The following is a 24,361-nucleotide window of genomic DNA, read 5'->3' on the forward strand; positions in this document are numbered from 1 at the left end:
AAGCGCCAGCGCGAACGGTGTCGTTATCGCTACTCCGCTGGTCTTACTTTTCCTTACCTTTTCTACTTCTGAAAATCTGACACTTTTACCATCAATTAAGTTTCGGCGAGTTATCCTCGCCAATGGAAACTATTGAGAAGTGACTTATAGACAGTTTTGAATACATATGGAAGAAATGGAGAGGATACCAAAGCCTCGGCTGTCAGTTCAATCTGAACAGCCAACTTCTACTGAAAACATGTCTGTTCGACCGTCCATACAAGTGTGCATCATCGGGGCAGGGCTGGCGGGGCTTAGTGCTGCAGAAGCCCTGATATTACGCAGCAAGGAATGTGATGGAGTTGACATCGGAGTGACTGTTTTAGAAGCGATGGGTCGACCCGGTGGACGCGCTGTTACACTTAAATTAGGTTAATATATTATTATATAAGATTTGAATAGCAATTGTCACTGTTATTCTAATTTATCTAATTTTCTATATATTGCTGAACTGAATTGAAGGTTTTGTTTGAACTGTCTGAACTTGAAGACTGAAGTTTTTTTTATTATGTTGATTTTTAATCCAGTGTTATTCACTTATTTGTTGTACTGTTCTTTATCTGAGAATCTAAGAGATAATACAAAACACAATTTAGGTAAAATAGTTCTATTTATAATTATATTTAATTTGAGAAGAAAGTGCACAACCATTTTTTTTTACCTGTTTTGGGTTTAATTTACTTTAGGTAAAATTGTGTTGAGTCTGTTTTTTTTAATAGAATGTTTGGATATTTTGTAGTAATGAAACTTTGTTTTTCTTTCTGTTTTTCTTTTTACATGTCTTGTCACATTTTATCCCCTCTTTAAAAAAATGTATTAGCTGTCGGAATACAAACAGCTTGCAACTAGTAAATTATATTTTCTATATGCAGATATAGAAAATAGGTCTACATGTATTTCTGTCAGGGATATGCTCCGCTGAGACTTCGTCTGGCTCCGCGGTATCCCCTCTATAGACCGATGATGGCCATTGGGCTCGTAATGGTGGAGCAAACAACCGCTGTTTAACTAGTCAGCGTCTATGGAAAAGGGTGCGCTGGTGCACCCTCCTTGATCATTCCTTAATAGTGCTTTTTGATGGGGTAAATGGGAAGAAATAAAGAATAATTCTTATCAAATACATTCAGTTTACCACCTTTCCAAAAAATACTTGGAAAAATAGCGAATTTTGATGACAAATAGATCAGGATCAGCCAGGTTCTTTTTCGATCGCCTTCATCGCAGCTACACCGTACGAATGTGCCAGCCAATCCGCTGGTGCGTCCGTACTCTCAGCTGTAGCTGACGGCAGTCAAAGAGCCCCCACCCCCTGATCATTGTCCTTTGTTTGTCATCAAAATTTGTGATTTCCAGCATATTTTTCAGAAACATGGTTAGCTGATTGTATATGATATAAATTTATCTTAATAATTTCTTCAATAATAAATACAATAAAGACAATAAAAATCAGAACATATTGAAAAACCCCTCCGAAACAGCAGATTGATCAGTCTAATGCAGATAGAGCTACATTGTAAATGCATATTGATCTATTTTTTTTTTGTCAGGTGATAAGTTAGTAGAAGGTGGTGCCCAGTTTATCCATGGATGTGAGGGCAACCCTGTGTACCACCGTGCCAGACAACACAAGCTGAAACTCAGCAATTATGACCCTCGCCATTGCACCTACAACATCAGCCAACGTAGTGGCAAACGGGTCCCGGAGAGCATCTTCTCTGAGGTTGCTGAGATATACGATGCGATCCTCCTCAAGACCCAGGCTGGGATGTACCGGGAGGAGCGCAAGGGGTGCGGGGATAAGACCGTGGGAGAATTCATGAAGCGTTACTTTGAGAAGTACTTCGCAAGGTCGGCCGGTAGCCCCCAGGAGAAGGAGATCAAGGCGAATGTCTTCAGGCTTCAGGTGATCAATGAATGTTGCTACAGCGCCTGTAACCACCTCAACGATCTCATGCTGCAGGACTTTGGGGAGTACAAGGAGATCCTGGGCAATGTCACGTTTGCTGATGGTTACAACCAGTTTGTGGAGACATTTCTGAAGAATATCCCTTCTGAGAGTTTGGTATACAATAAACCGGTGGAGCAGATTACCTGGAGAAATGTCAGGAATGGTGAGTTGATATATCTCTCTCTCTCTCCCTTGTTTCAGTTCCTCTGTTCAAGATCACCAGGGGCCTGTTTCACTAAACAGTACTTAGTGTAACGGGACTTAGTGTCGCTGCGACGCGTCATACACTAAGACGGGTCTTACTGACGTCCTGTTGGTGCGTCAGTTCCACTAAACAGTTCTTTACTAAGTCCTGTGTGCGACGCGTCTTCAACAATAAAACGTCTCGATTTTGAGTCTACGAAGCCTAATTTCGTGACCTTCGACCTTGTGTGAAGATAAAAAGTAGTAATTTCCCGCAAGTTTTCGTCTGCATCGTCTGCGACTAAAAAGTGAAAGGAGGAATTTTGTCACTTTAACATAATTTTGACTACTGTAGGAGGATAATGGGGAAGGTATGGTATTAACCTTTTTCTTAAGACAACATAGAAGTAAAATATTGAAAGTGAAATGTATGCAGTGGAAGTTGTATTTGATACCTCGACGAAAACAAAAGATTAACCAAAATTTTACCTTTTTGTTTTTTCTCAAGGGAGGAGGGGGGGGTAGTTGAGTACAAAAAATAGTGCTCATTACCCCCCCCCCCCTCTACTATAAACATATTTGGTAGTGTACAGACAGGCAATGACATGATGTTGGGCAATTCATAAAAATAAATAATAACAATATGCATTTTCCTCAAAAAAATTAGGAAACGCCTAGAAAAAGAAGCAAGGACTTCCAAAGGGTCGAAGTCGAAGCGCTCCTGCAGTTTGTGGCCACTAGGAAACATGACATTACACTAAGAACAGTTCCTACGTCTCGTCGAGACGAGACGTAGGCTACGCTCTGTATGCAACTTAGTTAAATGGGTACTAAGTACGGTACGCGTCTTAGTGGTCTTTGTGAAACTCCCGCTAAGATGCATCTTACACTAAGTCCTATAACCGGACTTATGGATGCTTAAGACGCATCTTAGCGCTTAGTGATACAGGCCACAGGTAATGCTGCAGAATTTCAGACTGGATGATTTCAAGTGGGCAAGGGTTTAAGATATGAAGACATACTGAGAATAATTAAACTTGAAGTTACATGTACTTAGGTTCAAAATGAGGACAAATTTTCTGATTGGCAAATCAATATCTCTTTAAGAGGTACATGTACATGTATGAGTACTCATAAAAGGGCAATATAAATGTACAACCTCCCCCCCCTAAAAAAGATAAATAAATAGAAAATAAGAATAAAAATAAATAAATGAATAGATAAATAAAAACATAACATTTATGAATAAAAATAAAGAAATAAAAAGAATAAAATCTTGCTTGCCTGCATACCCATGAAACACCATCTTACAAAGACTTGTGAACTTTGGCTGAGACTGATCTCAAATTTTGTTGTTGAAAGATGGATTTTTTTTATCGATTGTAATTTGAATTTGACAAGAATGTTTTTATCACATCTCTCAGTATGGAGCCCCAAAAGTTATTTTTTAAATACAGTAGGATGGTTGAGAGTGGTAGGCAAAAGTGTGTGGTACTTCTTACTGGAATGATTGTTAAAACTTATAGACGAGTCAGGTGTAGAAAATTATTAAGTATATGAATATGAAAAAGGCCCAAGTCCATAGGAAGGTCATTTTGAGAAAAAAAACCCTGGATATTTTTTACATTAGAGCAATTAAAGTATACTTGGCCTGTTGGCCAAAAGACAACAGAGAACATCATAAAACAGATTTAAATGTACGTTTTCATGCTACTTGTGGGCAGGACCTTTTGTACATGTATAGTGGACTTGGGTTACTTTTAGAGACTTTGGTCATTCTGTAGACATCTGTAGTATGTAGTAGAACTAATGAGAGAGGGTGCTATGATATGAAATAATGTAAGAAAAGCCCTGGGCTTGGGCTTTTCTTACACTCATACCAGACATTCCTCTTTTATTCAAGGCATTTCTGAGATGATTTTAGATTTATTATTTACATGTATACACAAGATGAGTCATGTATAAGGAAATATTTCTTATATTTTACTCTATTTCACAAAAAATTGGACTTGGGCCATTTTGATATTGATTGATTGATTGAATTTATTCATATTTATACATCATTTTCAACATTACATAATATTTATATTATTATACATGTACATGTAAATACCAATTGAGAGAAAAAAAAATTAGCACTTAATTATGGTTATTAATAGAAATGCCAAGTCGAGTCTGAACAGAACTTATGTAAAATAGAGAAGAAGCACAAGTTAAAGGAAACAGAGTATTAAAGGTCAAGTCCACCTCAGAAAATTGTTGAATTGAATCAACAGAGAAAAATCAGAAAAGTACAATGCTGAAAATTTCATCAAAAGCGGATGTAAAATAAGAAAGTTATGACATTTCAGAGTTTCGCTTATTTTTAACAAAATGGTTATATGAACGAGCCAGTTACATCCAAATGAGAGAGTCGATGATGTCACTCACTATTTCTTTTGTTTTTTATTGTTTGAATTATACAATATTTCAATTTTTAAGAATTTGATGATTAGTACATGTACCTCCTTGCCTGAAGCACAAAATGTTAAAATAATTGAATTCCACGTGTTCAGGGAGGAATGAAACTTCATTTCACATGACAATGACGAGAAAATTAAAGTATTTCATATTTCATATGATAAAATACAAAAGAAATACTGTGTAGTGAGTGAGTGGTGTCATCAGTTCCCTCATTTGCATACCGACCGAGATGTGCATATACAGTAATTGTTTTGTGAAATGAAGCGAAACTTTAAAATGTCATAACTTTCTTATTTTACATCCGATTTTGATGAAATTTTTAGTGTTATGCTTGGTGAATTTTTCTCTTTTTATGAAAATCAAGTTTTTGTTGAGGTGGACTTGTCCTTTAAATTTAATGACAAAATAACAATGATCTTACCAAGAATAAAATTCAAATGTATTGCTTAACACATGTGTGACCAAATTATTTCCAAACACCCCCTAAATGAGTTTTTCTCTGTGTGCAAAATACTCCCCTAAGCAAGTTATTTGCAGGCTTCATTTACACATTTTGGCCCCTAAACAATTTGTCGCCAGAATTATCCCTAAGCAAGTTACAATGTATACTTGCTAGTTATAAGCTTGAAAATAGACAAAACTATATTCATGGGGAAAAACATACCCTACATAAAAGCACGTTTAGCTAGTCTTAAAAAAATAACATACGATTGACCAGTCTTTCAAAACCACCCTTAACCAGTGCACGCGCGGCCCTTGTCCAAAAGTGACCAAACATGGTCCTTTAAATGCATTTTTTGGTCATGTATGTGAACAGCAATGTATTTGACTACCCCTTCCCCCTGGGGTTTGAGGAGTTTTAAACATTTTTTTATTTTTTGTTCTCCATTGGTGAGTGGAGCCAACAGAATTTAGCAGAACTACCAATTAAGAGACAAAAGCTTTTGGTCTAAGTACAATGCATACAACTTAAGTCAAGCAACTTTTCGAAGATACAGTTTCTTTGAATTCACATTATAAATTACCAGGGATTCAGCTGGAGATCCATGTCTTATCTTTTGACAGTAACCCAATTAAACTCCAAAGTATTATTCCTTTAAAGGCTTCTCATTGTTGGATTTAGGTAATGCTTCAGTGGACAACATTGAATACTGAAGTGATGAATAGAATAGAATAGAATGTATTATTCCACAAATCAGTGGAGGCTTGTTGAAATACATGTAAGTTTTTAAGTGAATGGTACAAAAAATACATACAAACACAAACAATTTGGAAGGGGCAACGGGGGTGAAGAATAAAATGGGGGGGGGGGGGGGGTTAAAAATGATTATATATGTACTGTATGTCACAGAATGTTCCAATGGTTTATTTTCAGTTTGTCCAATGCCAATTCGTCTAATTAACAACTCGTCTACTATCATTTGGTCTATCATCAATTCGTCCACTGTCCACATGGTCTAATTGTCATTTCTTCTACTCACCATTTCATCTACTAACCAGTTGGTCCAATAGCCATTCAGTCCATAAACCATTGGACGAAAGGATTGAAAAGAATATGGGTATTAGACCAACTGGTAATTAGACGAAATGGTCTCAGAGAGGAACTGGTGATTAGACTAAATGATTATTGGACCAAATGGTTGTTAGATGAAATGTTGATGGATGGAATGGCATTACATGTAGATTAAAATGAAGGTAGACCATGATGTGGTGAATGGATGAGTTGGCAATAGGCGAATTGGCAGTTTACCATTCCATACCCCCCCCCTATATCTTGAATAAACTGCTGCAAGAATTTGTACGAACCAAACATCAGTACTTAGCAATAATTTTTTTTTTTTTAATAAGAAAGGGCCCTTTGGGCATTTATTTGACAAATTTAGATTGGATTCAAAGATTAGATTACATATATATCCTGACATTTTCACGCTCCATGCTTTGGAATATCATATAGAAAAATTAAGTAGATATTCCATTTTCATTGGGCACCCAATCAATAGATGAATGTGAAATCACAAAATTTATCCTGTAAAACACATCTTACCAAAATTTAAGTTGGGCTTTAAAATATGGAATAAATTTAAGCAAGATCTATCTCAAAATCACTTGTTTTTTTTATAATAAGCTCTTGTCTACATAATTATACTTGCTTATATAGCGCTTAATACTTACTTTGTCAGAAGTCTCTAAGCGCTCTTCAGTATACATGTATGCAGCATATATAACAACCTCTGCCTATACATGTATGTTTTGTTTTTATTCATTTTCTTTAAGATGAACTTGAAGGAAAATCAATGACCATAACCTGTAAAGATGGAGACCAGTTTGAGGCAGACTATGTCATTGTCACCACTTCACTGGGGTACCTCAAGGAACACGCTGTCACCATGTTTAATCCCCCACTTCCAACCCCCAAGCTGGACCTGATCTCTCGGATGGGGTTTGGTACTGCAGGGAAGATCTGGCTGGAATATGAGACACCTTTCTGGTCAGAGAACTGGGGAGGGATCTATCTGGTGTGGGACGCCAAGCCCAGTGATGTCATGATGGATGAGTTCAAGGAGGTGAATATTTTTGTCTCTCCTGAACAAAGTTCAGTAGAGACCTAGTAAACGCTTTTCCCCATTGGTCTATTACAAAAATGTTAAAAAGTTTTTCTTCAACTTGCTATCATTTCTTAATTTCTGCATCAGTTATGTTTTATCAACTTTGATGCATATGTTTCTTTGGTAACACCACATTTATGTCCATGAGGACATTCATTTCATCAAATTGAATAAGTACATGTACATGTCATGTATGTACATGTATCTATCTTATTGAAAAAAAAAACACACATCATTCTTCTCAGGCATTTATTATTTAACACATTTTGGGACAGTCTGAAGGGCCTCACTTTGCCTCAGACATGTCAGAACTGTTCCAAAGGTATACCTCATGCATGTCATTGCTCTTGATGATGTGCTATATTATTGAACAATGTGTTTAGTGTGGATATGAAGTCTGCATTCTCTGGATTTGATAAGTGAATCCGCCAGTTTCAGCAGGCATTGGGTCAAAGGAAAGACTTGTCCAACCAAAGTGAGCTTTTATTTAAATCAATAAGGTATCGGTAATCCATTTCAGAATGGATTGAATTTAAAAAGTGAAATGTTACAATGGGTAATCATGCATAGTGAAATGATTTGTATCCTAATATCACTTTTCCTCTTGTAAGTTTTGAAGAAAAATATACATTTTATTTCCTAACACAACATACATGCGTATGATCCATCATGGAAAAATTACAGGTGTACTTTACACTGTAGGATGGGGGGGGGGAGGCATGTGCAAAAGTGTAGTTTTGTTAATCATTATATATTGGGATTTTTCCCCAAGTTCATGAAATTCCATTAAACATCTTTATATAAATTGACACTTTACAATGAATAATTTTGCTTTATAAATTTAAATAGCATTTTGGTCATAAGAGAAAAGCTCTCAACTACATTCCTATGTAAAAAATATGTTATACAAAAGACTTAATGCATAGCAATCTTTCAAAAATGTGGAGCAAATTGCGATGCAATACCAGGAAAATTTTCCCCTACTTTTATACAACACATAAAAATTGATAAGACTTGTGGTTTAAATTTCTGTTTGTCTTCTTTTGGCCTGCTTCACAGGATGAATGGTACAAGTACTTTTACACCATTCAACGGATTCCTGATCGATCCAATCTCCTTAAGGTGTGGACATTTGGTAAATCAGCTGAATACATTGAGACGCTGGATAATGATATCATAGCAAAGACATTAACAGGTAAGAACACGTGTGATTACATTTATATTCCCCATACTAAGAATCTGGCTATTTGTGATTGGTCAGAAGTGGGTCACATGATAGAGGGTAGTTTCCCCATCTATCATCACTCACAGTGATGGACCGTTTTTGTTTCGCTGATCTTTTTCAGCCCATAGGGTCATTATGTGTTATGAATTAGTTTTGAGAACAAGCGAAATGAAGAGGTCGTTGCCACTCAATTTTTTGGGGGTACATCTTTCCATCATTTACAGTGACAATCTCGCAAGATCTTGATGGATGCACGCAATGTACATACATGCTAGCAGTAAAGTAAAAGTGCATTGTTCTATTGTGACAGTAAAATTCCTTTGTGAGGTCACAATAAATCTTGGATGCTTTTGCACAGTTTACACACACGCTAGCATTAAAACATGCATACTAAGTCGTCTCGATGGATATTTTTTAAGGAAACCTCGATTTAAAAAAAAAAATGAAAATTCTTCTAAAGAGCTGTATTGATAGAGGTTTCTTTGTTTTCAATGATTCTGGATGCGGAATATAAAACATCACCTCTTGATTTCAGGTTTATACGAGGTAAACTATCACTTTCTCTGCAGGCTGGATATACTCGCTATCTTTCCTCAGCTTCACTTTGGAAAGATAGCTATATATATCCAGCTTGCCTCCAGCTTTCCTCGTAAGTGATAGTTTGCCCATCAAGCAACGGTCACTGGCGGATCCAGGGGGGCACAGCCGGCCCATGCCCCCCCCCTTTTGAGAGGCACAAATAAAATTTGTAATGTAAAAATCCCATTAATATAGAAGTGTGCCCCCCCCCCCTTGGAAGGGAAGACCCTTTTTTTGCCAACATTGATTAAAGGCTTACTACATATATGTGACTCAAATGTTCATCAAAACCAGGCAGAACAAATTTTGGGGGCAACTTTTCAAAACTGCCTAATTTTGCAAAATTCTAAAAAGTTATAATGTTAACCTTGCAATGAATGTCAATTTTCCAGGTCTCGATAGGTCTCTTTAGTTTCCAGGGCTATTATGAGCATTTCGGGGGGGGGGGGGAGGGATGAAAATGCCCTGAGCCCCTGGGTAATTTTTTCCCTGATGAATACTCACTGCATTAAGTGAGGAATTTTGCTCCTGAAAAAATAAAAATTGTTTGGAATTTTATAATTTTCATGGGTGGCACTTCAGGGACAATCTTCTACCTTTTATGAATCAAGTGTCTTTTTCTAAAAAGGGGAGAAATAAAGGAGGGAAGAAGATAGAATACAATGAAAAGAGAGGTCCAGGGTTGCACTCTATTTTACCCCTATTATTAAATTCAGAAAAGGTGAAATGGCTTTGAGGTCATCCTATTACCCTGGTACTGCTACTAAATGTTTTCTGAAGGTTGTGTTCATTCAGAGATAGTTCTGGCTGGCACCCATTGAATAGGTTCTGGTAGGTCTACATGTAGGGGAAGGCGGGGTAAGTTGAGCATAGGGGCAAGTTGTGCCACCAGCCCCAGGCCAATAATGAATGAGTAAGATATTGTGGTGGTGTCATGCATTGATGACCCATAGCATAACCCCAACCCCACCACATTGTTTTCAGCTTTGAAACAAAAAGTAGTTTTTTAGAGGGGAAAATATGAATTTCAGCCAAAAAAGTAAAAAAGAGTGTGAAATAGATAAGTGCATTATATAAACACACACGTCTTTAAATATAATAAAGACATGATAACAACATTATCAGTCCAGGTATGGATCTTCATTCTTGTCATAGTCTTTTATAAGATGGATGCATAATAAATGTGTGGATACAAAATTATCGCACTAAGTTTGGACTGGGGTAAGTTGAGCCAAACAGCATGGGGCAAGTTGAGCCATGGTAATTCCTATGGTAATGTATCTTAAAAAAAAAACCAAACCATAAAAATCGATTGAAATGCTGGCTGAAAAGAGCAAATTTACATGACTGCTCTTTTCCTTTAAAGGATGATAGTATTTATAGAGAATTAGCAAGTGAAAAGACTTTAAACAAAAAATTAACATGCTGGTTCTCCCCTCATACATTTTGTACATGGTTTTTGTGGCTCAACTTACCCCAGAAGGTGGCTCAAACTTACCCCATATATGGGGCAAGTTGAGCCATTTGACATTGTTTTTTTCAAAGGTCACGATGACTTTCAGTGTGGGGATAGAAAGTTTTATGTAGGTGGAAAATATTTCAGAAGAATTAAATTTCAAGGCAAGGTACTTATTTCGACAAAAATAAATCATATCAATTTTAACATGCAAAAAGCAAAAACTGTCACAACTTACCCCGCCTTCCCCTACATATGTTCTTTAAAGAAGAGGAAGAATGTTACTGCCGTGATGTTAATTTTTTATTTGTTGCATTCATGAAAATGTCTTTATATATATTGAAAGAAGAATTCATTTGTGTGACTATTGTGCAATCTGGTGTGCAGTCAGCTTTTCTGTACCATTTATAATTTTTTAGGCAAAGTACAAAAAACCTGTGGTTTATTGGTAGAATTAATTGCTCTAGCTGTTTATCAGAGTGTATTTTGAAAATTTTACTTGTTTTGATACATTGTCATGCAAGTATTGTAATTGTTCAAATTCACAGTCAATCAATTTTGATCCAATCGCTGTGTTTTTACAGAGAATCATTAAAAACGGTGTATCTTTTCCTTAATCAAAAAACCATATATCCCTTAAATCAACCTGTTTCTACAGAGCGAATAATCCCATTAACTCACATTCCAATAAACACCTCGAGAGGTAGTTATGAGAAACCGTATTTTGTGTTTTAATATGCAGTTCGTCAATAAACCGCATCATGTCTGTTTCTACAGGGAAGTTTTCCGGAATTCTGGATACTTATGCGGGTATTCATTTTTTAACAATTCTTTGTAGAAACACACTGAATGACTAGCTGACAGCATATGCAGTCAGTCGGCAAGCCCCTGTGTTAATGAGTGAATGAGCAAGATTTATCCAAGTCCTCTCATGGCTGAATTCATGACCCTGCAAAATCTTGTGAATTGTGAGACTTTCTTTCTCAAAGAATTTAACCACTTTCTCCTTGAGTAATATTGATCATTTTTGTACCATGGGCAAGAGTAAATGTTACTCTTGTTTATTGCTTATTTCTTTTTAATGAAATATTTTGATAAATAAGTGAATTTTTTACCTGAAAAGATGCATCAAACAGAATTTTCTTCCTCTGTTTTCACTTGAAAAATGTGCAACATTTTGTGTTTTAGGCACCAACATTATTTATATCATCAGAAAGCTCAAACTCTATACTTTCTTACAATGTCACTCTTGATATGTGGCATGTTTTAGATGGGTCAGCAGCCAGCTTTTTCCATCAAGGTGCAAGACGAGATTTCTGAAATTTCTGAGTAACATAAAATCCAGAGTTCTGATTGGCTGAATGTTTTCAAAACAACAGCCGCGGTTAATTTGAAGAGATTACCACATGGTGAGTGTGACCTTGCAGAGGCCCAGTGTGGGGAACATTGGAATTTGTGTGGGTCTGTGGTCTCTATGACCAATCAGAGCACAGTATTCTTGTTTTTGAGCTGCTAAATGTACTTGGCCTCTGAAAAGCTGGATGCTGACCCATCTAAAATTCATTTTCTTATAAAAATTAAAGCTGAGATCTTCAGCTTTATCATGATTTAAAAATCATTCGTGCTCAAACATAAATTAAATGTGAAAATAACAACTTTTGTTGCTTTAAAAAAAATATTTTGTTTCATGTTTTCCCTATATTACAACATCCTTTTAAAAATTGGAACACATGACCCGAATGAATGATTCTTCTTCTTTACAAGGATACCAAAAACATGAAATTTGGTCAATATTTAGAGCAGCAATGGCCGAATAAAAAGAGGTGTTTTGGTTCGCACCAAGCTCATTAACTATGCAAAAACCCTCTAGTCATGTATATCACTTGGATAAAAGAAGCTACTTTTTCAGGGCTTGCCGACTGACTGTATGGTTTCTTGGTGTTTGTGAGCCAATTTTTTTAAAAGTAATTTCATATAGAATATCTGTTGATCTACATTATAAATGTACAGTACATGTATTTACATTAAGCATGTATACTGTACATGCATTGGTGGCGCAACCCAAAAATTTTAGGGGGGACGTAGGAAAATAAGTTGACAAGCAAAAAAAAAAAAAAAAAAAAAAAAAGGTCATCAACAACAAATTTAGGGGGGGACCGTCCCCCCCTCCTCAAATTTAGGGGGGGGACACGTCCCCCCCGCTTCCGCCGCCTATGTGTACATGTACATAGGGAGTGCATGTATATGTACCCTTGTTGTCAGATTCTGTTGGTTTTGCCCAAATAATGTATGCATGTACACCCCCCCCCCTCCTAATTTTCTTTTCAAGTAGAAAAAGGAAAAGAGAGGCAATTAAAATGAAATGAAGAAAAAGAAAGTATAGGAAATTTACACTATTGGGAGAGATTTGGGTTCTTTGAATTTATGTAATATATCCCTATTTCATGTAGTCATTTGAAAGAAAAAAAATTCATTGCCCCCCACACACATGCCATCAAAATACCCTGGCACTGCCCCTACATGTACATATATTCATGTGTCTCCTTTCTCCAGATGTTCTGCGGGAGTTTCTGAAAAACCCTACCATACCACTCCCAGTTCACGTCTACAAGACAGGGTGGTTCAACAATCCCTATGTCAGGGGGGCATACTCCTATGTTGCAGCTGGATCCAGTGGTGCTGATATTGATGCTTTAGCTGAACCCGTGTGCATTCCTGGGAAGAATGGCCTTGATCGGCCTGCTGTAAGTTGATTTTAAAGCTTCATTTTTAGACAGTGTTTCAGACAATCCTGAAGATTATTTACAATTTGAAAGAAAATTAAATTCATATAATTAATTAATTTTCAGTCCAGACAGAATGACTATATTCATACATGTAAAACACTGACAGTGATTATAACTGTTTTTGTATTTTCATTTGTTGTATTTTGCCCCGTTATTATCATATTTTTGGGTTTCGGTTATCATTAGCGGAAATACAATGATTATTCATAATTCTTACCAGTAGGTAGCCAATACATATACATTACATCAATACCACTTGTTGTTATACTTATTTAGAATTTTGAATATAAAATAGTTCCTATCAACTTTACACTTAGGAAAGAAAGATATATTCTCTTCTCAAGTTTATTTGTACAAGTTGAAACTATAGATTTTTTGTATGTAATCTAATCTGGTCTCGTGTACACTCTCAATTTTTTTTTATGCATGCATGTACTGTCAGTCTTGTGTGACTGGACTGTTAAAAATGCACAAGTGCAGAAGGCAAAGGCATCCTTTTTTCCCCAAAGCAAACTGGTATTCAATTTCCCAGGTCCTGATTTATGTATTTGGGGATTTAATTTTGATGTTGACAACCTGTTGAACAGATTTGATCGACTGGAAGTGCACACAAATATTAAACATGGAAACTGCTTGGGACATACAGTTTTTTATTGAAAAGACAGCTATTAAGAAATGGAGGCATGGTTGGTGAACCGATTTATACCAATCTGTAAATTTATTGGGGCAAGACACGATCTACATGTACATGTTTGTGGGAAACACATTGATCTTTTCATATGTTGTAAACTTATCATCACAATCGCATTCATTTTTAGTAGAGTATTGTGTCTCATGGTGGGGGAGGAAGAGAGACAGGCAAAGAAAATGACAATTTAAAAAACAAATTCATTAATCAATCTTTAGAGATACATGTACACTGTTCTGTGCGAGATCACTGAGATGTCACCACACTTAAAGGGAGGAGAACTTCAGAAAAGGAAGAATAAAAAGGGGTAAAAATAGGGAAGAGTAAAAGAAAAAGAGAAAAATTTTAAATGCATGTATTTTGAAAACAAACTGCTGTTAGAATGTGGTGAAACTGCATTATATCCAGAAAAATTGTGTGATTATCTGTCTGTTTTTTCCCCTGATGTGACTGTAAACTGTATTTCATGTATGATGTATCCGTCATCATTTTTATTGTAATGCACAGTTGAGTACATGAATATCCAAATACAGAAATCATTATTATTAATTCATTTTCACATTACATCAATATCAAAGAGAATATTATATTCAGTGTATATTGTCTTACCTATTTGAAAATTATTATTCTTCCATTTATGATTGTTCTTATTTAAATGTAAACTTTTGTCCATGATATATATACATGTACATGTACCTGTCTTTTACATACCTGTAGATGTCAATGCATATGAGGATGGCTAACCATCCTTGTCTCATATCAGGATCAGTGTTTTTCTATAGAATTTGACCGGAAAGAGAAAAAAATTGTGAAATATAAACACAATAAAAATGCAACTTCAGCTAATGTGTCAGTTTGAAGGGCAGTCTATTAGGAGATTACAGATGATAATGATCTTAAAGTGATATATATGATCATTTTCTGCCCCTGACATACATGTACATGTAATGTGTACTTTTACAATAACATGACAGTCTCTTTTTTATTAACTCCACTTGTAGATCTGCTTTGCTGGAGAGGCAACCCATCGTACCTTCTACTCCACTACCCATGGTGCAATGCTGTCCGGGCAGCGTGAGGCAGAGCGTATTATCAGCGATGTCGAGCTCTGCGCTTCATCCAAGCCTGTGATGTATGATAATGATGAGAACATACCTAAGAAAGTCTCCATCGATGTGAATGATATGATGGAAAACCTGGCTGCATTTTGAATTATACCACATTCTCGTCTTTCAGACCTTCTTACACAAAGCTTAGCGATTGATCATACAGTTGGATTGTAAGATTGATTGCATATGATGATCAATGTAATCATTCTTGATAAGATTAAGCCCTATAATTAATACTAAGTTTTGTGTCACAGGGTCTATATATAGATAGAAAGGACATGTATTCTAATTTTTTTCATTAACACATTAACAGTATTAAAGATTATATATGTTTGATTTTTTTTAAGAATAATCTTGAAAGATATAAGATGTAAATATAATTGAAAGATAAAATTTATTTAAAACAAAATTACATTAATATGTTGTACTCGATTAGCCCCCTCAAATTTGCAATGTAGGCTTAGAAAAGAAAGCAAGAGGGTGTATTTTGTTACAAGGGATAAAAAAGACCCCAAGATATTGCACAGTGCATTAAATATCTCATTTGCCCTTGATAATAATTAATTTTCAAACACAGACTTTTCTTCTCATGTAAGAAAATAAGTATGAAAATAAAAGTTGGTAAAAAATTATTTTTTCAACTACTTTGCATTAAAAAATTAAGATAAATACACACAATAACTGAGGCTGTACAACTTCCATGTAACTGACAACAAACAATATATGATTTTTCAATTCATTTGTTTTTATTCATTCTGTTATTGTTTTTTCTTTAAATTGCCGTGTATGCCTTTCACTGCGGTTTGCCCCGGAAAATTTATGCACTTTATTGAGAGTTTGGACAATTTATTTTCAGTGGTAATGATAATCTACAGCGTTTATATCGTGCCATATTTCAGGTAAACACATAGAAAGGTGCTGGCTCATCCAATTAATTTAATTACATGTAATACTCATCTGCTGTAATAAGTGAGTATTTAGGGTCGATTTGAAGAGTTCAGTGCTTTCAATTTCACTGGTTTACAACAAGATGTGTGTTGCGTTGTAAGGCAAGCTCAATTCAAAGGAAATTATAAATCATTGTAACCCACTGAAAGTGACTTGGCCAAACTCTATATCAAAAGACTTCGATTTCAGGGGCAAAGTGCTGTGATCTTAACTAGTGATGTAAGATCTCCGCATTAGTTATGCAAGATTTTGCATCCAAATGGTGACCTGTTGTTTGAAGGTTTGCATGGTGGCATGTACAATTGCTGATGTGGTTTACGGTACACCATGTGGAGTGTTATAGAAACAGTGGATAGAAGAAGAGAAGAAGTGGATAGGCGAGAAAGTGGAGATTTGAGAATAGAGTATTCTTTTTTGAAAATAGTCCTGAAAAGGACTGTAAACCAGAAGGAATGTTGAGTGAGAACAGCTTGAGTAGTAGAGCTGATGAGGAGATGCTGGCTTGAGTCGGCGAGTAGAGACGGTGACCTGTTTTCTTGAGACCTAATAAGATCCCCAGTCTTCGTGATTTCCCATCAGCTAAGGATGAAATCATTTTAGATTAGAAATTTTGCTGCTATTTAGCATCTTAATGCAAACTGTGATATTGACAAAATTTTATGATATGATGATTGAATTTGAAGATGATATTGATAATGTGAAAGCCAAATCCACCCTGTAGAGCGCTCAAGTCGCATGAGGAATTAACAGTTGAATGAAAAAGGTTTTGAGAAAAATTTGGAAAGACTTGATAGAGACATAATAGGCTACTATTAGGGCCATTTTTTTTATAAAATTCAGTTATGTTAAACACAATACAGAAATTTTGTGAATTTAGATAAAGAACCAGTCACTAGTTATGCTTCATCATACTTCAGGAAGTTCCACCCTCCATTTGGTAATCATACAATGTTTGTTTAGTCATGCAGTGTTTGTTCAGTATGTACAGTTGAGGCCAAAAGTTTACATACACCCTTGGAATTCAGTGAAATTTGTTCGCTTGCCAAACATTGTAAAATTTACTCTATCTTCAGAAATATAAATACTACCATGACAAATTTTGGTATCAAATGAAAGAGCATCTTAAGTTCTTTCACATGATTGGGATGCCGTTGGGATTAAGATACTGTAAATTTTATGATGTTTGGCAAGTGTTTACTTTTCTTTGAATTTCCTGGGTGTATGTAAACTTCTGGCCTATACACTGTACATCTGCTTTGGCCTTGATTTACAAATTATACAGATTTACCCCAAAAATGCCCTGCCTTGTAGATTATTCTTTCAAAACTTTTGTTCACAGTAGTCTTGCAGAATCTGCTTTTAAGAGCAGCTTCAAATATTTTTATTTCAACAGTTGTTTTTCAGCCTGTCAGTTTGTAGAAGATATTTGTTTGAAATTTTTGAGGATGTATTGATTGCCTTTGATGTCGTCTTATCTGATCGATCTGATAAGATAACCATTTAGCGGTAATATGATCAAATCGCTTGCATTCTATTTGACCAAATGACCAAATTTTTTTGATGATATATATGTTGTGATTATTCATTTGCTGTTATTATGGCTATTGTGTATTCTATGATAAGGTTCAATATTAAATATATTATGTGTAATCAGATGAATGGTTTTATACAGATGTATTTGATGACTTCTTAATTCAGATCCATGAATTCCAGCATAACTCTGTCAAGTTGTAGGCAAACTCATCCAAGTATCATTTCCAAAAGAATAAAAGAAAGTTTTAATTTCAAATGACCCTTCAAAAAAGGAAAGGAGTTTCCTATTATGTCACTTAGTTTTTAGTGAAGGAAGATCTACAGATTTCTCATTATTTTGATCACTTATTCCCTCCCCCTTTCCCGGTCACGCACCCCCCACCTGGATGTGCCGAAGTCAAAATCTGCCCAAAACCAAAAGATCAGCAATGAATAAGAAGGCAGTGAATATTAACACTGAAGAACAAACATGATCAGCGACAAGTGAATTATATAAAAGTATGCCCAAACATGATCATAGATAGTTATTTTACCTCTTTCCTTGCTTGTTCATCATTTTATCGCACAAATCACAATCACCTTGACTGTATGGTACTTGATGTTGGAAGTTAAAATCACCGGGAACGATAATTGTTCCTCGGCATTTGTTATCTAGTCACATGATTTGTTAGGCTTACGCATGGATTCTGTGTACAATAGCAGGAAGGATGTGGGATGATGTAATGTATAGGAACGCATTTAGGAACAGCAGTAATTATGTGTTTATCCTTGTCCAAATGACTTTCAGTGCTTGCTATACAAGAATCAACTATGGATGGTGATGTGTGTGTGTGTGTGTGAGGGTGGGTGCGTGTGTTTGTAATTGAGTTTTTAGAGACATCTATCAATCAGAAATGGATCATATGAATATTCATCTGTGTTGGTTGAAAATAAGGGACAGTTGAACTTTTGTTCTTAACAGGTAAATAGAAAAATGTCTGAACAAATGGATCCTGTGTCATGAAGCTTTGTTTTAATAACAAATGCACAAATTGTATAACAAGTTTACTATCTGCCACTGGAATGGAATAGAAAGCAAATTTTCATCAAAACAAGTTTGATGAAACTAGCCCATGATTGTTGTTGGACTATCCAAATTATGTGATCAGGGCTTTGAACCCGGGGCTCAAACCTCTGCATGAATTTGTTACTTTCCCTATGTAGCTTGGATTTCAGGCCCATTGTTTGATTGTTAGATAAGAAGCTCTACCTCTTGTATGGATGCCGGGGGAGGGTACTTACGAAACAAGGCATACAGGGATGTGCCGCTTGAATGGGTTGCTTTTTTGGAAGAAATCCCTTAACATGGTGTATGGTTTTATTCTGGAAAATCCCTAAATATGGCCCAATTTTTAGATACTGGCTTTAAACATGGGTCCATATTCTCCTCCAATTTGGGGTGATATAACCTTTTTTTTCTTGTCAAATTTTATGGATGACTCCATCCTGGTTTATAGACAAAAATGTTGTTAAAGGGGAAGTTTACCTTGAGGATAAGTTGCATGGTTTTAATAAAAGTAGATAAATTTGAGAAAAATATTGGTGGAGGTTTGATGAGAATTCACTGGAGAAGAAGAAAGGAATGAAATTTTATAATCTTTGATTTGTGATGTCATATGCAACCAGCTAACCCATATGATAATAATAATGATAGCCAATTTTTATATAGCACTTTTCCCAGAATGGCTCAAAGCGTGTTACAGCATATTAGTACCCCGGTCATTGGATTCATTTCAATCCCGCACGAAAAGTGCACAATTTCCACTCCCTGGCGCTGGCAAATATACGATGTCTTTCGCGTCCTACCGGGTACCTATTTAGCACCTGGGTCAAGAGTGGCAAAGTGTGGATTAATGCCTTGCCAAAGAAAACTAGACCACAGAGGGATTCGAACACACAATACGTCATGTAATATAAATTTTATATATAAATGGAATACCAGAATTTCATTTTTTTGAATAGATAAATGAATTTTTTTCTTACAGTAGAGGATATGAGATGATGTATCTGATGATTTATCCCTTACAGAAATGAAATCACTTTCATTTTCGTTAAGAAAATGACATTTAAAAAAAAAGTTATATCACTTAAGATATGACGCAGCTGCTCACATATTTATAGATTTGGCAGTTTGGGGGTATTTACGGAAGCTGCTCGCAGAGACATTACAAATTAAAAACCTTATTATCCTCTTATTCTTAGGTGAATGTTGACCTACATTTTGTGCTTTTATCAAACCAAATTTCCGTCAGGGTGAACTTCTCCTTTAAGCAAAAGGCCTTGTCATTGGAATTGGATGACCATATTCACACATAAAGCTAACCTTCCATTTGAATCAGATATGACAAAAGGGCACACGAACTTGCTAGAATTTTCACACAGGGAGTAGTCAAATTTACCCCCAAAGCTGATTATTGTCGAGCACATCATGTTCAGTATCATGGACAAGTTTGAATTTAAGAGCTTATCGTAGTGACATCAAAAGGGATAATAGTTTGCGTTGGCAGAAAGAAGTAATAAATAAATTGAAATGTTATCCGCAATAAGACCAAGCATTGTGTTTTTTTAATGTCATGAATAACACTTTTGATAAGTCTGCCAAACTTGTTCACAGTAGGGGCCTCCATGAACAATGTATAATCTTTCCAGAAATATACTTTTAAAAATTAAATGTGACTACTGACAAATACTATAGTAACACTGTGGATGAACTCCAATATAAAGGGAAATAGAGCAGCTTTCTTATGGATTCGTATCACAATACTGCCATGTAAATGTTATGAGCTGGTGTCAACAACCTTTCTTTTAGTTTAGGATTTAAGGTGGAAGGGTTTGGGGGGGGGGCAAATTTATTCAATCAGACGCCTTGTGGACATTGCTGTGATTGATAAAAACCGACAAGTATGGAAAATATTTGTAATAGACGATAGTGTAGAAGGCAAACACATGCACATAAAATTGACCCATATAGGTATTGTATTTGATTACCAGAGATTAAATAGATCAGATAAAATAAGCAACTTGCTTGTAGTCTATAGAGGGCAATTCGGGCAAACCACAGCGATCAAGCAGGGAAAGTACATATAAATCTGTTGAATAGAAGGACTGCTAAAGATCATATGACTTAAGAAGTTGGGCAAGGTATGGGGTAGCTTGTTCGTCTTGTGTAATGCGAATATTGTCTAGCTATTTAACACTCATACTCATTGGATTTGAGAGAACTTGGAAAGAATATTGTTTTAAGCTTGAGTTTGACAATATACATGTATACTTCATGATACCTCTAAACTAGTTTGTATTTAGATAAATGAATTCCAGTAAATCTCTTTGAAATGTTTTTGGTCAATGAACAGTACTGAACTGTACATACCAGTGACTGTGAATTTCATTTCCTTGATTATACCTACACCATAAACATTTATACAATTAACCAAAATCTTCTGTTGACCATTCTTCCATTTTATCTTTTTTTGAAATGAATACTGTTGCCCACCTTTCGACTAATGAAGTTATTAGATTAAATCATTACCGAATGCATGTATAATTTACTTTCATTATCTGAGTGGAAACTTTTTTATTTTTTGCCATGTTTTTTCCTGTAAAATGTTTATATCAATAGAATGTCGGCTTGATATTTCTCAAGTACTTTTTTTCATGTGCTTTGTTTATGATTTGTTGTTGCTATATATTTACAGATAAACTGGGACTTTATATCTCAGTTTTATGATTGAAACTCTATTTTAAAGAAAATCATGGTGTATATGTATTTATGATATAGGTTCGTGAACTGTGATTCAAGATCATATTTCCCATGTGTGGAAAAATGTAAAATCTGTATGAAATGATCAAGCTTCACCAAATTTATGTTATCCATTCTCGTTTCTCTTTATTAGAATTATGTTTTTTGTATTTAGCATCATAGTCATGGTTTTGAGCTTTAACTGTCGGGAAATCTGCTGGTGAATATAGACGTGAACATGTATGTCATTTAATTGGTCAATCTATAGAGACTATGAAGTGTATATACATGTAGCATAAAAACATTTTTCATAACATATATCATTTCTATGTACAACTGTTACTCTGTTTGTAGTAAGCCAGCAGCTTTTGTTGTATTATCTGTTTATATTATGTAAACTATATGCTTTTGAAAATCATGCATATTATTGTGAAAACAATCATATTGTAGATTTACTTTTTATTTTCATTACACATATTTGTTATAGTACTCTACTGATGATGAAGTGATCATAATACAAATAAAACTATATATTTCTCTAGTGCACATATATTTTATCATCTTGAAATTATACAATTATTATTTTGGCTTTATTGTCACTCTGTTTCATAGGATTTCTTCCACTGGCATACAGATGGGAAGGGGGGGGGGACTTCGGGGACCATGCCCATCCTCCCCACCCCCCCCCAAAAAAAAAGTTCCACAACCACAGCTTTAAACCCGACTTCAGAATACAGGCTGCAATGTATGAATAATTTTCAAATGTTTGACCATTTTGTTCAGCCATTCCCTACTACTTAGACAACACATATAGTGCTTAAATGTATTTGGCTGCCCCTTGCTACATGCCCTCTTTTCAGAGTATTCATAAGAGGAAAGTGGTTCATGAATGACTATTTATTAGCCAGCTAATTAATTAGAAGAGAAAATAGGAAGTGTTAATCACTGATGTACGTCATCAGTTCATATGCACCTTGTATAGTAATTAACGTACCTGTTCAATATCATAAGAGGCTGTAGAATTAGAATTGTAAATGTCATTAGTGAGTGAGCATTCACTGAAATTGATATTATGGATGCTTCATTTCGAGGCCTTACTTACCCATCTTGTGAAAGGAGCTGGTATACCTCTGGCTTGTTTCATATCGAGTGAAGTGTGACTTATGGATGGGGTGTTGCAAAAAACTTGCGATCAATTGCAAGTCTATCTTTAGTCCCTAAATCAATCATATGTCTTGCAGTTAATTGCAAATTAGTGATTGATTGTTAATCTGCTCCTTGAAACAAGAAGTTTAATCTGATTTGATACAGCTAATGTTGATCTATCGGCTGTAAAATTGCAACATAATATTTGTAATTGGCCCTGGTAATTACATGTACTGTATTAACTACTGCTGAAGAAGTACATGTATGTCTATCAATTCTTGTCATTGTACTTTTGCATATTTTAGAGATGTCATTTCTTTTTGGTCCATACAATCATGTAAGTCACTCTTGTACAAATTTGTGAATGATTTTCAGAACTGTTTGCAACTTCGAATAAAATTTGCGCTTTGCTGATAAAGACCACTGCCAATTATGCTGCATGCGAGTTCTACTTATTGTTTTGTCCTGTAAAATATGTATGGTATGTTTCTTTATATAGTATATAGGATAGATATCAAGCAGATAAACAGATAACTATAAAATCCACTACATACTTTTCATTTCAAACACAAGTACATATATGGTATCTGTCTAGGTAATAGAAACTTGTCAGTGCCAACACCTTTTGTGAAATTGGCTTGTAAAAATGACGGTTGATTTTGTAATAGTCGAGGTGTAGAAAGGGAGAATGAAATTGCAAAGAGAGGGAGAGAGCAAGAATGAGGTTTTCTTGAAAGAAAAACTATGAAGTTTTATGGTATTTTATTTTTCAGATATGATGTGTGCAAGTGGAAAATGATGAGTGAGAGCTTGACTGAACATTCTTGGCAACTTGAATGTCATTATACACAAGCATTGATTAAATTTAGTGTTGTCTGAATCATAATTAGCAGTGCTCAAAATAACGATGTTCTTTTTCTTTCTTCTATACTTAAAGTAACTCCCTCCTCTTTCAGACCCTCTGATTTTCTTTGTAATGTAGGACACTTAATCATGCATTTATCAGATCAAGCACATACAATATTGCCATTAATTAATATCATTTTGCCCCATAAAAATTCAGCTGGATAAAACGGTCAAAGTTCACTCTCTCTCTCTCTGCTTTCAGCACCCATGCCAGCAACCAATCAGAAGGAGATGCAATCAAACACAACACCAAAAATTAAGTTACTGATCAACTGATTCACTAATTGAGAAACAAACTTGTATTTCATCTCTTGTAACTACATTGACATGCATTGAATAAACTTACAATCTCTTTTCACAGGTTGAAGATCTTTACTTCTCCATAACCAAATGATCCACCTCAATCCTGTTTTCATACTACACCTCCATCATTTTATTTCTCAAAATAAGGAATAAGCACTGATGTACAAGTTACTATGGTTTAAGCAAGGGAAAGAATTTATTCTCAGTACATGAACCACAGCTGGTTTATTTTCATATTTTTGAGCAAACAAGCATGCAATCTTATATGTTTATTTTCATTAAACTAGATACATTAATATAGAATTGATTTTTTTTATACCATTGAAAAGAAATTATAGCATTGTATGGGATAAAATGTATAAGGATCTTGTTACATTTCTTTTGTGGCAAGCTTGTTGGTTAAGTAACACTTCAGTTTTCTATTATCTAGAAATATATTGTTTTTTTTGAAAGAGAAAACAGTTCCCAACCTGAATAATCTGAAGATAATCCATTGATGTTCTGCTTATTTATTCATTAAAAGTATTCTATTCATCTCTACAATGTCAACTTATATTTAACATTACTATAATAGATGTCAGTTTAACTGCAGTTGTAAGCAAATTTATCACGGGGGGGGGGTAACATTTAGATATACAATTACTAGTAACTTTTTACACATGGTT

General features: G+C 35.2%; 1 protein-coding gene across 1 annotated transcript; it reads left to right on the forward strand.

Annotated features, from left to right (window-relative positions):
* Positions 1-15,465, forward strand: LOC121424690 (peroxisomal N(1)-acetyl-spermine/spermidine oxidase-like). The gene is made up of 6 exons (XM_041620436.1): positions 1-410; positions 1,587-2,150; positions 6,908-7,197; positions 8,299-8,434; positions 13,053-13,243; positions 14,975-15,465. The coding sequence occupies exons 1-6, from the start codon at positions 167-169 to the stop codon at positions 15,182-15,184; spliced, it is 1,635 nt and encodes a 544-aa protein (XP_041476370.1). The 5' UTR covers positions 1-166; the 3' UTR covers positions 15,185-15,465.
* The last annotated feature ends 8,896 nt before the right edge of the window (positions 15,466-24,361 follow it).

The sequence above is a fragment of the Lytechinus variegatus genome, chromosome 12 (genome assembly GCF_018143015.1).
Source record: "Lytechinus variegatus isolate NC3 chromosome 12, Lvar_3.0, whole genome shotgun sequence".
Taxonomy (NCBI): Eukaryota; Metazoa; Echinodermata; class Echinoidea; order Temnopleuroida; family Toxopneustidae; genus Lytechinus; species Lytechinus variegatus.

Coding starts and splice junctions, on each gene's coding strand:
- LOC121424690 (XM_041620436.1), top strand. CDS start 167: ATGGAAGAAATGGAGAGGATACCAAAGCCTCGGCTGTCAGTTCAATCT. Junction 411..1,586: donor CGCTGTTACACTTAAATTAG/GTTAATATATTA, acceptor TTTTTTTGTCAG/GTGATAAGTTAGTAGAAGGT. Junction 13,244..14,974: donor ATGGCCTTGATCGGCCTGCT/GTAAGTTGATTT, acceptor CTCCACTTGTAG/ATCTGCTTTGCTGGAGAGGC.